This window comes from Elgaria multicarinata, chromosome 21 (genome assembly GCF_023053635.1).
Source record: "Elgaria multicarinata webbii isolate HBS135686 ecotype San Diego chromosome 21, rElgMul1.1.pri, whole genome shotgun sequence".
In the NCBI taxonomy this organism is placed as follows: Eukaryota; Metazoa; Chordata; class Lepidosauria; order Squamata; family Anguidae; genus Elgaria; species Elgaria multicarinata.
In genome coordinates this window covers 2,393,430-2,407,332 of record NC_086191.1, presented here as the reverse complement: position 1 = coordinate 2,407,332, position 13,903 = coordinate 2,393,430, and the positions used below count along the sequence as shown (strand labels likewise).

General features: G+C 47.3%; 2 protein-coding genes across 2 annotated transcripts in view; both read right to left on the bottom strand.

The window, feature by feature from the left end:
- Positions 1-220: 220 nt before the first annotated feature.
- On the bottom strand, positions 221-1,471 carry LOC134412334 (interferon-inducible GTPase 5-like). The gene has a single exon (XM_063146235.1). The coding sequence runs from the start codon at positions 1,469-1,471 to the stop codon at positions 221-223; it is 1,251 nt and encodes a 416-aa protein (XP_063002305.1).
- A 7,893-nt stretch (positions 1,472-9,364) lies between these two features.
- F11R (F11 receptor) overlaps positions 9,365-13,903 on the bottom strand; it is a 53,743-nt gene continuing 49,204 nt past the window's right edge. Inside the window, exons 8-10 of the mRNA XM_063146119.1 lie at positions 12,758-12,767; positions 12,023-12,071; positions 9,365-11,211 (exon numbers count right to left, since the gene is read on the bottom strand). Coding sequence (XP_063002189.1) covers positions 11,176-11,211; positions 12,023-12,071; positions 12,758-12,767 — 95 coding nt within the window. The 3' untranslated portion in view covers positions 9,365-11,175. The remainder of the gene's footprint in view (positions 11,212-12,022; positions 12,072-12,757; positions 12,768-13,903) is intronic.

The window sequence follows — 13,903 nt, the reverse complement described above, 5'->3', positions numbered from 1 at the left end:
GACCTGGAATCATGACGGTAGGTTGATTTATTGTGGAGCGGGGGGTGGGAGGTTGTTCCTGTTTTAACCGCTTAAATAAAAGCAGTGGTTTAGAAGAGCAAATGCAAGAAGCAGCAACAGAGACAGGCAATGCTTGGCCAATAGGGCCCTGTGCTTTACCTCTGCTTCAGCACTTCTCCCTAAGACTGACCTCCAAAAAAGGAAGGCCTCCAGGACATCCTTAGCTCCCCAAAACTTGTGCTATTTCTGCCCCTGACTCGCTGCTGGGCCCAGACTCATTGCTGGCCCTGTGGCTCACAAACACTTTGACCAGTATCCTGTGGGCATCTGCAACGATGCTGTCCACAAACGTCTTAAGCACATTGTACACGACAGAGAACGACATTCCTGGGCTGGCCATCGGCACCAGCTGTTTCGGTAGCTTTGGTCCTTTGCTGGTTGCGTCTGCTAGCAGCTCCATCACCAGGGCCTTGGTGACTTCAGTAGCCAACGGGGACTTGACCAGGGCCTGGAGCTTCTCCAAAGGCTGATCAGTGTGCTCAGCTACTTTCCTTAAAGCCGACTCTTCCAAACCAAAGCTGATGCAGTAGCCTCGCATTATCTGGACCAAGAGGTCCACGTTGCATGCAACTGAAATCTCCGGGATGGGCTCAGCCTGGTGGCCACAGGCTACTACTGAGACCAGCCACAAGTGTTCAGCCATGGCGTTCTTCTTCCTCTCCAAGATGCGGTGGGAGACGTTTGGGGTGGCCAGGAGAAAAGAGTGACTCTTCTGAAGTTGCAGGTTCTTCTCCAAGGCCTCTACAAGAAGGGGGAAGTCATATTTGCTAAACTGGGAGTTGGAAATAAGGAAGACGTTTGGGGCCACCGCCGCCGCCTTCCCCTGGAAACCTTTCACACATCCCTCCCGGATTTTCTGCAGGGCGAGAGCTTCGTTGAAGCGGGATGGGTTGCTCAGGCGAGCCGCCTCCAGATCTACGTCCACCTTGGAGCGGACAAAGTAGAAGTCCTTGCCAGCTTTCTGGATCTGATTCGCCACCTTGGCATGGAGGGAGGTAAAGAGCTGAGAGGCAATGATGACAAAGAAGTCATAGCGGGAGGCGTGGACCTGCTCCAAGTAATTTTTGGCCTGGAAGTTAGGGGTACCAATACTCGGCAGATCCCAGAGAACCACGTTGGCATACTTGGGGTGTGGGTATGGCGTGGGATCTGTATTGGTGATCCCCCTCCCAGTGGGAGCAGCGCCTTCGTCTTCCTCATGCAGGTCCCGGAAGGAGTTGATGAAGGTTGACTTGCCAGCTCCAGCTTCTCCAGTGATGCCCATGTCTAAGCAGATGTTCTCCAGGGAGCAGAGGGTCTCTTGTAGCTTGCTGGCCAGCTCAGAAAAATTCTCTCTCCCGAAGGAGCCTTTGAGGTCTTTGATCTGTTTTTGGCTCAGCGTTTTTTTGCCTTCCAGCTTCTTTCCTGCCATTGTGGCAACCGTTGGCCAGGGTGGCTGTCAACCTAGAGGGAAAACAATCAGCAATGTGTGACCGAAAGCCTTGTGATGGGGCACTTTCAGGGCACCGTGCCACTAAAAGGAAGAGCTGTTCGCACATGGCCGCTTGGCATTCTCCACCCTCATTGTGGGCAGGAAATGCCCACAAAATTCTCCAGGGGGACTTCTTTACAGGTAGGACTCACCACTGACAGGGGTTGTAGCACAGCGTTGTTTTCGTTTTTACTAAGGATTTTTTGAGGTTTTGCACTGCCCCTGCAAGTGGCAACAGCAGCAACCATTCTGCATCTTCCCTCACGCCTAGTGTTGGGGGAGGGGAGGAGTGAATGCAGAAATAGAAACCAAAGGTACAGTTCCAAGATGGGGGATACTTGGCTCAGCAATACTACAAACGAGAAGGATCTTGGAATTGTTGTCGATCACAAGCTGAATAGGAGCCAACAGTGCGATATGGCTGCAAGAACATTGTACATTGATGGCGCTATATAAATAAATAAAAATAATAATAATAAAGAAAGGCAAATGCTATTTTGGGCTGCATTAATAGAAGTATAGCTTCCAAATCACGTGAGGTACTGGTTCCTCTCTATTCGGCCCTGGTTAGGCCTCATCTAGAGTATTGCGTCCAGTTCTGGGCTCCACAATTCAAGAAGGACGCAGACAAGCTGGAGCATGTTCAGAGGAGGGCAACCAGGATGATCAGGGGTCTGGAAACAAAGCCCTATGAAGAGAGACTGAAAGAACTGGACATGTTTAGCCTGGAGAAGAGAAAATTGAGGGGAGACATGATAGCCCTCTTCAAATACTTAAAAGGTTGTCACATGGAGGAGGGCCAGGATCTCTTCTCGATCCTCCCAGAGTGCAGGACACAGAATAACGGGCTCAAGTTAAAGGAAGCCAGATTCCAGCTGGACATCAGGAAAAACTTCCTGACTGTTAGAGCAGTGCGACGGTGGAATCAGTTACCGAGGGAGGTTGTGGGCTCTCCCACACTAGAGGCCTTCAAGAGGCAGCTGGACAACCACCTGTCAGGGATGCTTTAGGGTGGATTCCTGCACTGAGCAGGGGGTTGGACTCAATGGCCTTGTAGGCCCCTTCCAACTCTGCTATTCTATGATTCTATGAAAATGTGGAGAGAATGCAACTCAACCATGCACGGGAAGCACTTTGACCCTTGAAAGCACTATCCAATGATGATGTTGTCAGTGATGATAATGGTTAGTTGACTGTATTTATAACCTGTCTTTCCTCCAAGGATCCCAGGGCAGCCTAAATGATCTCCATATTGAACCTGTTCAGACGACACGCTAAGCCACGATGGCTAATCATTTTGAGCTGAACATTATGGCTTACCATGGCTTAGCATGTCATGTGAACTATTCCTAACCATGGTGGCGACACAACCACAGCTGAAACACGCTCACTCACCACTTGCTGCAAAAGGGTTCGTGGCCTAACCATGCCTTAGTGTGTTGTCTGAACAGGCCCAGTGGCTTCACAACAACCCTGTGAGGTAGTTTAGGCTGAGAGTTAGTGACTGTCCCAAAGTCATCCAGTGAGCTTCATGGCCAAGTGAGGACTTGTCTCCTAAGTCCCAGTCCACCACTTTAACCCCAACACCACACTGGGTCTCCAGCAATGGCGACGATTGTCTCTGATCCATGTTGGAATGACATGCAACACACTCCAGCAGAGCAACCTGACCTGTTGCAACTTGGATCCATGTTGGAACAGGCAAACAATCAGGTGCCCTACAGCAAGAGGTCATTGCCACAGGCGCTCACGGCTTCCTTGTTTTTTTTAATAAATCTTTATAGGACTTGACTGCCCTTTGGAACCATCACAGGGCTACTTTGCTGCCCACTGAAGTCAACAGACATTTGACTACATGAAAACCCAACCGGAAATAGTTGTGCGATCTGACCCAAAGGGGAGTTTCATTTGTGAATAGTTGCTTACACATAGCTGAATTCAGAGGGAACAGGGGAGAAATCGGTACCCAATCTTCACAAGTGGAAATCCCATATGGCTCAACCTTTCCCCGTCTACAGAAGTATGGTTGCTCATATGGGCCTTTCCGTCTCCGCTCCTAGGATCGACCCAGTATGCTCTCCTTCCTTACCGTTCATCAAACCTCAAGATTTTTGCCTCTTTTTCTCCCCATTCCATGTTTTCAGATTGCTTCCCGCTTCTAGGCTAAGCTATGAGGCTGTAGGCACACCAGGCTATCAACATTCTCCAGAAACTCTGGGGAGATCAACTTATTTTCAAGGCTGGTCTGGTCTGGACCCTGCATGAGCCAAGGGCATCTCATTGATGGAGTAGCCAGGGCTCCTATGACTGCAATGAGAGCCTCCTTCCAATTGGACATATGGGCTTGCCCAATGTGATGTCAGCAAGCAGTCCTGAGATATGGAGTTGACGCTCCATTAGGAAAAAGCTGCATAGCTAAGAAACATTGTCAGGTTTGGTTTTGTCTGGAGAATCATAGAATCATAGAATAGCAGAGTTGGAAGGGGGCCTACAAGGCCATCGAGTCCAACCCCCTGCTCAATGCAGGAATCCACCCTAAAGCATCCCTGACAGATGGTTGTCCAGCTGACACTTGAAGGCCTCTAGGGTGGGAGAGCCCACAACCTCCCTAATGGAATATTAGGGAACCAAACCAAACAGAATATTCAGCAAGATTCTGCCAGAAAAGAGTGGCCTATTAGATCGCTAACAAAATTGCTGGGCTTATCTGAAATAAAAATCAAACCAAATAGAACTTTCCATCCGTTCCTGGGTCTAAGGAGGCTGCAGATAGAATAAGCAATTTTAGTTTTAGTTGTTGTGTTTTTTAATTCTTGTGAACCGCCCAGAGAGCTTCTTTTTTCTCGGTGGTATAGAAATGTAATAAATAAATTTGTTATGATTTGTGGTGAGATGGACGGGGCAATATTTCATTCCCCCCCCCCCCAGATAGATATTGTGAGATGTATAAAAGGGTTGTCATCAACGTTTGCTAATTTAAGAACATAAGAAGAGCCAAGTCTATAGGGATTCTCTTCCCCTGATCAGATACTCTGTCCAGCAGTTGACCAGTTTTGAATGTCTATACCTGGTGTTGGGCAACCAAGATTAGGTAGAGACTCTGTTGGTGTACCGCCCACCCCACTGCCCAACGGTCTCCCTGGCTGAGCTGACTGAGGGGGTCTCAAGCATGGTGTTGAGAACCCCAAGGCTTATGGTCTTGGGAGACTTCAATATCCATGCTGAAAGTACCTTGACAGGAGCGGCTCAGGATTTCAACTGGCAGTGTTATGACAATGTCTTGCTTAGAAAGGAGGCTCAGTGGACATTTAGGCTAAATACAGTGGCCCACGGGGTCTAAATTCCAATCTGGAATTTTCTTCTTTCTTGGGAACTTGAGCCTGAGTGGTAGATATTACTTTAAGAACAGAAGTTTCCATTGGGAGATCTTTGCTGTGGTTCATTATTTAGTCAACTGAGCAGACGCTGCTGTCTGCCAGCTGAGAAACAGAAAACAATGTGACGAAGCGAAATACGGTTTACTGATTTTGGTATGTATGTAAGGTCTTAATTTTGTGTTGACTTCCTGGAATGTTAAAGAAGTATAATGTTTGCAATGCAACAGACTTTTACCTGTTTTGGAAAAATATAGCTAATTAGCTTTTTGTATACCGTGTAGATATAATACCGGAAGATGGTCTCACCTTGAAAAACTTAATAAAGAGAAATTGCATGAGCTTTCCACTGCCTGCTGGCGATAAGTTGTCTGAATAAAGCAATTCGCGGTGTTCTTATCTTGTGAAACAGCCAAAAGAATAAGAAGTAAATGAGAGCTGTTACTGTGGAGTAACTCTAACCAAATGTGTTTACTTTGGAATTGTTATTTTTTACAGAGTACTAAGACCAACATTTTTGAGGAAGATACTTCGAAACAAGGAATAACATGAACCTTGTTGACTAAATTTGGTCTTAATATACTGTTGATGTGATTAAATTAAAGTGTTTGATGTCTATGGGTTGGATTTTCTGCAATGTTTGTTTAAATTTGGTTTGAAATGATTGTTAAGTATAATTGAATGCTATTGATATGTAATGAAATGCGACACTAATGTGATAGTTTGTTGTGGACTTGTATTAGTATTGGATTGTAAATAGTTATTCTAGTAAAAACAAGTGTGTATAATTTTTGAATGACGATTTAATTCATTGGGTTTATTTTGTTTCTACGGTTGTCGCCTTTTGGGTTCCTTTTGTTCAGGATGTCATGGCCACCATGTCAACCATGGACCTGTCTCAGATGATCTTGCTCAACACATGTGGACCTGGTCTTCTGTGCTGGAATGATCTACAGGTGGGGGAGCCAGTGGTGTCCCCTTTGGCATAGACGGATCATCATCTGATGATCAGTTTTGACCTTCAGGCGACCTGTAACCTCTGCAAGGGTGGGGGATCAAATTTGATGGTCCTCCCCTGGAGGCTGAAGAATCCAGATGGCTTTCTGAGGTCTGTTGGGGGTTTCCCTGCAGGCTTAGCCGGCGGTTTTGCCGAGGTCCTGGTCACCACCTGGAATGAGATGACCCGGGCTATCGATAGGAACGCTCCCAAACGTCCTTGACCTAGTCATAGAACTGTGTCAGCTCCTTGGTATTCTGAGGAGCTGAGGGCAGTGAAACAACTGTGTCAACGACTAGAGTGCAAATGTGAAAGACTTGGAACAAATATGATCAAATACAGGTAAGAATCCATTTGCGATCTGTGGCAGTGAAATCCTATTTCTCTGCCACCGTTGCATCTGCTCAGTGCCGTCCAGCAGAGCTCTTTCAGGTGGCCAAAGGTCTCTTAGGTGGAGGCCTTGCAACACAACAATCTCAAAGGCCTGCTGTCAACAATTTGTGAGACACTTTTCCGATAAAACCGCTCTCATATTTGTGCCAACTTGGAGGCCATTGTTTTGCTAGAGTCTGATATAGATGGGATTGGTGCACATTCCTGTTGTGTTATGGATACTTTTCAGCTTGTGCAACCTAAGGATGTGGACAAACTGCTTGGAGAACTGAGGCCTACTACTTGTCCCTTAGACCCTTGCCCATCCTGGCTTATGAAATATGCCAGAGCTGGGCTGGATATCTGGACTTCTGGGGTGGTAAGTGCCTCCGTGAGGTCTGGTGAGCCTTAAAGAAGCTGTGGTGAGGCCCTTATTGGGGGGGGAAACAAATTTAGATCCTACGGTTTTGGATAACTACCGCCCTGTCTCAACTCTACAATTCTTGGGCAAGGTGCTGGAGCTTGCCTCACAACTCCAAGTTCTTTTGGATGAAGCTGATTACCCAGATCCATTCCAGTCAGGTTTCAGGCCTGGTTATGGGACGGAAACAACCTTGGTTGCCCTGGTTGATGACTTACACCAGGGAAAGGATGTGAGAAGTGCAACCCTGTTGGTTCTCCTGGACCTCTCAGTGGCTATATTGACCATGGTATCCTTCTGGATTGTTTATCTGGAATGGGCTTGGGAGGCACATGTCTGGTCACATGTCTGATTTTACAGCACACCCCATGGTGCAAAATTTCATCTCTTTATCTTTAAAAATTACGATTTTAAAAATAATAATTTTAAAACCTCAATTTTAAAAAAATCCTAAAAAAGCAATGGATGAATGCATCTGTTTCAAATTTGGTTTGACTAAAGCCCTTCCTAAGAGCTACCATCGTGCCAAGTTTCACATCTTTATATTAAAAAATGACGGAGTTATGAGCATTTTTGTTAATTTCCATTAGAACTGCTCTTTGGAAAAATCTGGATTTCCCCTCCTGGATTCGTCATCAAAAACCCAGACAAATCTGGGCAAATCCGGTCATATGGTCACCCTAGTATAAAGCCGCCTTGGGGGTTGTGGGGGGGAGCTTGTGCCCTGAAAGGCGGCTAGGAAATGTTTTAAATAAAATAAAATAAAAAGTCGTCTTTTGCTACAAATGAATGCACACTCTGACTGGTTTCACTGCATTCATGAGACTGCCCCATAAAGCAGTTAAATATCTGTCAGCCACAATAAATAGCTGCATGCAATTTATTGATAGGTAACGCATGGCAGCACCGGCCTGGTTTGGAGTACAAGTGTTTTGGAACACGAATTGTATTGATGGGAGACATTGCATTCTTGCTCTTTCTCTTTTAAAGGAATACGCCAGCTGCGCCCCTTCCTAGAGTTGGTAGGCCCAAAGACGGTAGTGCACGCACTGGTAACTTCAAGGCTTGACTTCTGCAGTGCGCTGTACATGGGGCTGCCCTTGAAGAAAGTTCGGAAACTTCTAGTGCAAAATATGGCAGCCAGATTGGACATGGGTACACCCTATTACAGCAATTTTTAAATCACTTCACTGGCTGCCAATTAGTTTCCGGGCAAAGTATAAAGTGTTGGTTATTACCTTTAAAGCCCTACATGGTTTGGGTCCAGGCTACCTGCGGGATCACCTTCTCCCATACAATCCATCCTCAGTGAAGAATTTACTCCAGTCAGTAAAAACTAGGCTGACAACTATTACCCAGAGGACCTTCTCTTCTGCCGCTCCCAGACTGTGGAATAGCCCACCGGGAGAGATTCATCAACTTAACAGTCTTTCTGAATTTAAAAAAGCTATAAAGACTGATCTCTTCTGGCAGGCTTACCCAGTCAAATTTTAAGATGTCTGGCTGTTATTTTAATAAAGTATGTTTTTTATGTTTTGAATCAGTTTTATGTATTTTAAAGTATTTTTGTATTTGATGATGTTCCCCACCTCGATCCAGAGGGAGAAGAGGGCAAGAAAGAATATATATACATATACACATACACACATACACACACACATTATCATCTTGTTCATGTCAGTGTTTGGGCCTTCCAATTTTCCTAAATATGTGTAAATTCCGAGATGTAGGGCCAACTGAAACATTTGAAGAGTGTGCTTCTATTCCCGCCACCCCCGTGTGTAGAGATAAGAAAATTCTGTTCCCAGATTGCTGATTCGTGGAAGATTCAGGACAGACAAAAGTGTGTGTGTGTGTGTGTGTGTGGTTCCTGGCTTTCCCCAGGTTTGTGTGTTTTCCCAGCTTTTGCGATCCCCCCTCCCATCTGTACTAAAAGATTGAAATACCTCCCCTAAGGCTCAATTGCTGGCCATAAGAGTTCTAAGCTAAAATATGCCAGGATCTGGGGCTTGTTCTTTTTCACCATTGGCCCTGCCCACCACTGTCTCTCAAGAGCTTCTATGAAACTGAATTCAGCAAAACAGAGTTGCCCCGAACCAGGACCATGAACGACAGATGAACTGCCTATGAGCTGCAGACCAAAGGTATGAACAAGGGGTGTGCCTGGTGTTCCCAGGCACACCCTAATGGCTCAAGCAGTAAGTGCCGAATTAAGAGGGCCGTTGAGTTGATCCAGGCTCAGCAGCAGGAGCAAAAAGGAATCGCTCTGCCGGGAGCCATGCTTCAAAGAGGCCAGGAGAACGGCCCCTGAAGGCGAATATTGCCTCGTAAGCCCCTCTTCCAGGAAGCATCACACAACGTCACACCAATGCTGGCGCTCGGGGATCATGTCCTCATTCCCACCCCCACCCCCAGCCGAACACAGGGTACGGCGTCAGCGTCTACAGTGTTTAATAAATGAATGAATAAAAATAATATCCTGTATGATTGAGTATTCAATAAATGTTCGCCTTTAAAAAAAACACAAAATACCGTGTTGTACATCCTAATGAAATGTGCTGCACAGTTTGAGGTTACATCCAAATAACCTCACAGTCTTGCAACGTTCAGGGCAAGTTTGTGGGCTTTTACACAAAGCGTCAAACACATTTCAACACAGAAGACAGGGCTCAAACAAAACAAAACATAACGTTTATTTCCAGTTCTGTGTCCGGCGTATAAAATTATACAAGAATAAAGTCCTTGTGGACTTTTTATAAAAGGCACATGTGGTCGGGATGTCAAATTTAAGACAAACAGGCCAGCAAGAGAAAGCTTTCCAAATCTGTGCAAAACGCAAAACGCCAATCCAACACCATTAGACATGCTGAAATCCACGGGTTTCAACGGGGTGAGAGTCCCTCTAAGTTCCGTGCTGGGATTTCTCTACAGTAGAATGCAATTTAGTTATTGGAGAATTAAATGCATTGTGTGGTAATTCTAGGAGTGGACAGATGCTCCGTCGGACACTCGCCAAGCTGCCGCCGGCCCCCGCTCACGGGATAGATGCCATTTCTGGAGGCTCCGTTCCTCCTCAACAATGGAGGCACCGGAAATTGCATATTTTTTCCATGTTGCGTAAATGGCGTCCGTAAAGGCTCCATTTACACAAGATTAAAAGTGTGAACCTTTAATCTTGTGTCAATGGGGCCTTTATAGCTGCCGTTTACACTAGGCAGGAAATATGCCATTTCTGGAGCCTCCGTTGTGTGCAACAATGGATGACGGCCAGCCCTCAGAGAGGGCCCCAGGGAATGCACCACAGCCCAGCAAGCTGGGTTCAGGGGGGCTGGACATGAGAGAGTCTGTTGGACCCTCGGATCCATTTGGGCGCCCGCAACATCCCTAGGTAATACATGTATTGTTCCCATCTGACCCCACAGTGCATCTTTTAGACAAAGTCCAGACAGACTCAGTTTGTTCTTCTGGTCTTCTGAGGGCCCAATTCTCTTCTCTTGCGGTGAGGTGGGGAGGGGTCTAGAACCAAATAGATTGGCCTTGCCCAACCTGACTCTGAGCGTGTTCAGAGGAGGGCAACCAGGATGATCAGGGGTCTGGAAACAAAGCCTATGAAGAGAGACTGAAAGAACTGGGCATGTTTAGCCTGGAGAAGAGAAGATTGAGGGGAGACATGAGAGCACTCTTCAAACACTTGAAAGGTTGTCACACAGAGGAGGGCCAGGATCTCTTCTCGATCCTCCCAGAGTGCAGGACACGGAATAATGGGCTCAAGTTAAAGGAAGCCAGATTCCAGCTGGACATCAGGAAAAACTTCCTGACTATTAGAGCAGTACGACAATGGAATCAGTTACCTAGGGAGGTTGTGGGCTCTCCCACACTAGAGGCCTTCAAGAGGCAGCTGGACAAGCATCTGTCAGGGATGCTTTAGGGTGGATTCCTGCATTGAGCAGGGGGATGGCTTTGTAGGCCCCTTCCAACTCTGCTATTCTATGATTCTATGACCTTCTCCAGATGTGTTGGACTACAATGGCTGTCCAACACATCTGGAGCGCATTACGTTTGGGAAGACCAGATTATCAAACGGGCCACAAAGGAATTCCCAAACCACCTGCCCCTGTTCTGCCATAAACCACCCCATATCACTGGATGCTACAGACGTCTTAAAAGGCAACACCCTCCAAACCTAGATACAGCGGCCAAAAGATTAGTGTCGGAGTCCAAAATCCAGTAGTAGCTCAATGGTGGGGCCCACAACTAAATTTAACCCAGCAGAATGGTGACCTAGGAGTTTTATTAAAGGCATTTGGTTTTTTTAAAAAAACACAAAGAACATAAAGGCACACTAAAGCTTTCATTAAAAAAAACACTGTTTAAAAACCACACTTAATTACAAAGATTCATAAAGAACATTTACAACAGGTCTCGGAGGCGGAAGAGGTTGGACTTTAATACACTCCGCAAGGCAGGTTGAGGGCAGAGGTCAGACGAGGAAGGAAGACGTCTGTTTAAATTCACCCTGTTAAAATAGAGAGAGAGAGAGAGAGAGAGGAAGAACAGAGAGAGGCCTCTTTAAGTTCCAGAGTGCAAGAAAGCTGTAAAGAGCAGAACCAAGTGAACTCAGAAGCCAGAAAATTTAGGCAATCCTCAGAGCGCTGCATGTGCTCCCAAGACCGTCCTCGAGGGGGGTCTTGTGCCACCAAGAGACCACAGGGAGCCCCCCAAATATCCCAGAGTTGAATGAGGGCTGAACATAAATAGCACTTTGAAGGGTTCAAAATGTGTCACACATGATCTGGTTGTGAGTCCTACAACCACCCTATAAGCGAGGGATGCAGAATCTCAGTTCAAGGGGGCCAGTTTGGCCCTCCTGGGGTCCGTAGGCGGCTACATCTCTTTATGGACGTCTCCCCACCCTCGCTCTAAAAGGTTGGAAGCCCTTTCCTAAGGGTTAGTTCCTTGCAGTAAGAGTTTTAATCTAAAATACGCTGGGATGTTTGGCCCCGCCCTTTCGCTTTCAGACCCGCCCACCCAGCAACGTGGGTGACTGAGAGCATCTCCAAATTGTAAATTGGCTCATAGGCTGAAATTCAACACCCCCTCTGTAAGGTAGGTGGCCATTATTGTCTCCATATTGGCCTACCCACGACCGTTTAGGAAGTCCACTGCAGAGGACCCGGCCACGATTCTACCCCTGTTCTCTGTAGACAAGCGCCTGAGCGGCACGCACTGCCCTGGCAACCCCTCAAGAGACTCCACAAAATGCCACAGCCCACCCGCCACTGTTTTAAAAAGAGTGCGCTGGAGCGCACAGATCCCGTTTTACTTACATCGCTTCGGTTGGAAGGCTGGCTGTAAATAACCTTCTTATTGGAGGTGCTAGAATAGATGGGGAAGGGGTGGGGAGAAGAGGGGGTTAGAAGCACCATTCTTGCAGAAGATGGAGAAAGAGCAGGAGGGGAAAATACCAGAGGCAGAGTATCTGACGTCAGAGCGCCCCATTGGGGGAGCTGACACAGCAAGGGGGCCGCCTCTCCATCTGCCCTCTCACCCTTCCAGAACTGGGCCTGTTTAGAAGAGAAGCCTAAGGGGGGACATGAGAGCACTCTTCAAATACTTGAAAGGTTGTCACACAGAGGAGGGCCAGGATCTCTTCTCAATCCTCCCAGAGTGCAGGACATGGAGTAATGGGCTCAAGTTAAAGGAAGCCAGATTCCGGCAGGATATCAGGAAAAACTTCCTGACTGTTAGAGCATACGACAATGGAACCCATGACCCAGGGAGGTGGTGGGCTCTCCCACCCTAGAGGCCTTCAAGAGGCAGCCGGACAGCCATCTTTCAGGGATGCTTGAAGGTGGATTCCTGCATTGAACAGGGAGGTTGGACTCGATGGCCTTAGAGGCCCCTTCCAACTCTGCAATTCTATGACTCTATGATTCTAAGCCCAGCCCTGCTTCAGAGACGTCTCGGGGCAGGACAAATACACGATCGGGAGACGGGTGTTGTCAGCTGGGCAGAAGGATGGGGCCGCCGCAGCAAACCCAACTGGACAAGCTTCTACTCACTCTTTTCTTTCTGAAATAGAAAAAAAGAAAACAAGGAAGGCGTCAGCCTGCACAAAGCATTCCGCCATGTTCTTTACTTTGTAACAGGGGCTCGGTCGAGACAGCGTGAGTGCGCTTGCCCACAGGCAAAAGCACGCCCACAGGGCTCTGTTTTTTCCCTTCACGCAGCATGTAGTTAAAGTATGGAACTCGCTACCACAAGCTGTAGTGATGGCCACCAATCTGGATGGCTTTAAAAGGGGGCGGGATAAATTCCTGGTGAAGAAGGCTACGAATGGCTACTAGCCCTGATGGCTATGCAACACCTCCAGTATCGGAGACAGTAAGCCTATGTTCACCAGTTGCTGGGAAACATGGACGGGAGGGTGCTGTTGCACCGTGTCCTTCTTGTGTTGACAGCTGGTTGGCCACTGTGGGACCAAAGTGCTGGACTGGATGGACCCTTGGTCTGATCCAGCATCATAAGAACATCAGAAGAGCCCTGATCATAGAATCATAGAATAGCAGAGTTGGAAGGGGCCTACAAGGCCATTGAGTCCAACCCCCTGCTCAATGCAGGAATCCACCCTAAAGCATCCCTGACAGATGGTTGTCTAGCTGCCTCTTGAAGGCCTCTAGTGTGAGAGAGCCCACCACCTCCCTAGGTCGCTGGTTCCATAGAGCAGTACGACAATGGAATCAGTTACCTAGGGAGGTTGTGGGCTCTCCCACACTAGAGGCCTTCAAGAGGCAGCTAGACAACCACCTTTCAGGGATGCTTTAGGGTGGAGTCCTGCATTGAGCAGGGGGTTGGACTCGATGGTCTTGTAGGCCCCTTCCGACTCTGCTATTCTATGATTCTATGATCAGGGCTCTTCTGATGTTCTTATGAAAGGGTGCAATCTTTGGGGCCATTTAATCAGAGATAAAAGATGATGAGGGGATATATGCTAGAGGCTTATAAAAGCATGCATGGTGTGGAGAAATTGACCCAAGAGAAGTCCTTCTCATTGCCTTAGTACTCAACCCTCACCCAGTTACACTGATGAGCGGTAGATCCAGAACAGATCAAGTTCTTCACACAACGGTAATGAAGTTATGGGTTCCGCTGGCACAAGATGAGGCCACGGCCCCTGTCTTCCATGGCTTCCAAGGCAATGACACAAA

Excerpts from the sequence above, each read along its gene's own strand:
- LOC134412334 (XM_063146235.1), bottom strand. The coding sequence starts at position 1,471 with ATGGCAGGAAAGAAGCTGGAAGGCAAAAAAACGCTGAGCCAAAAACAG.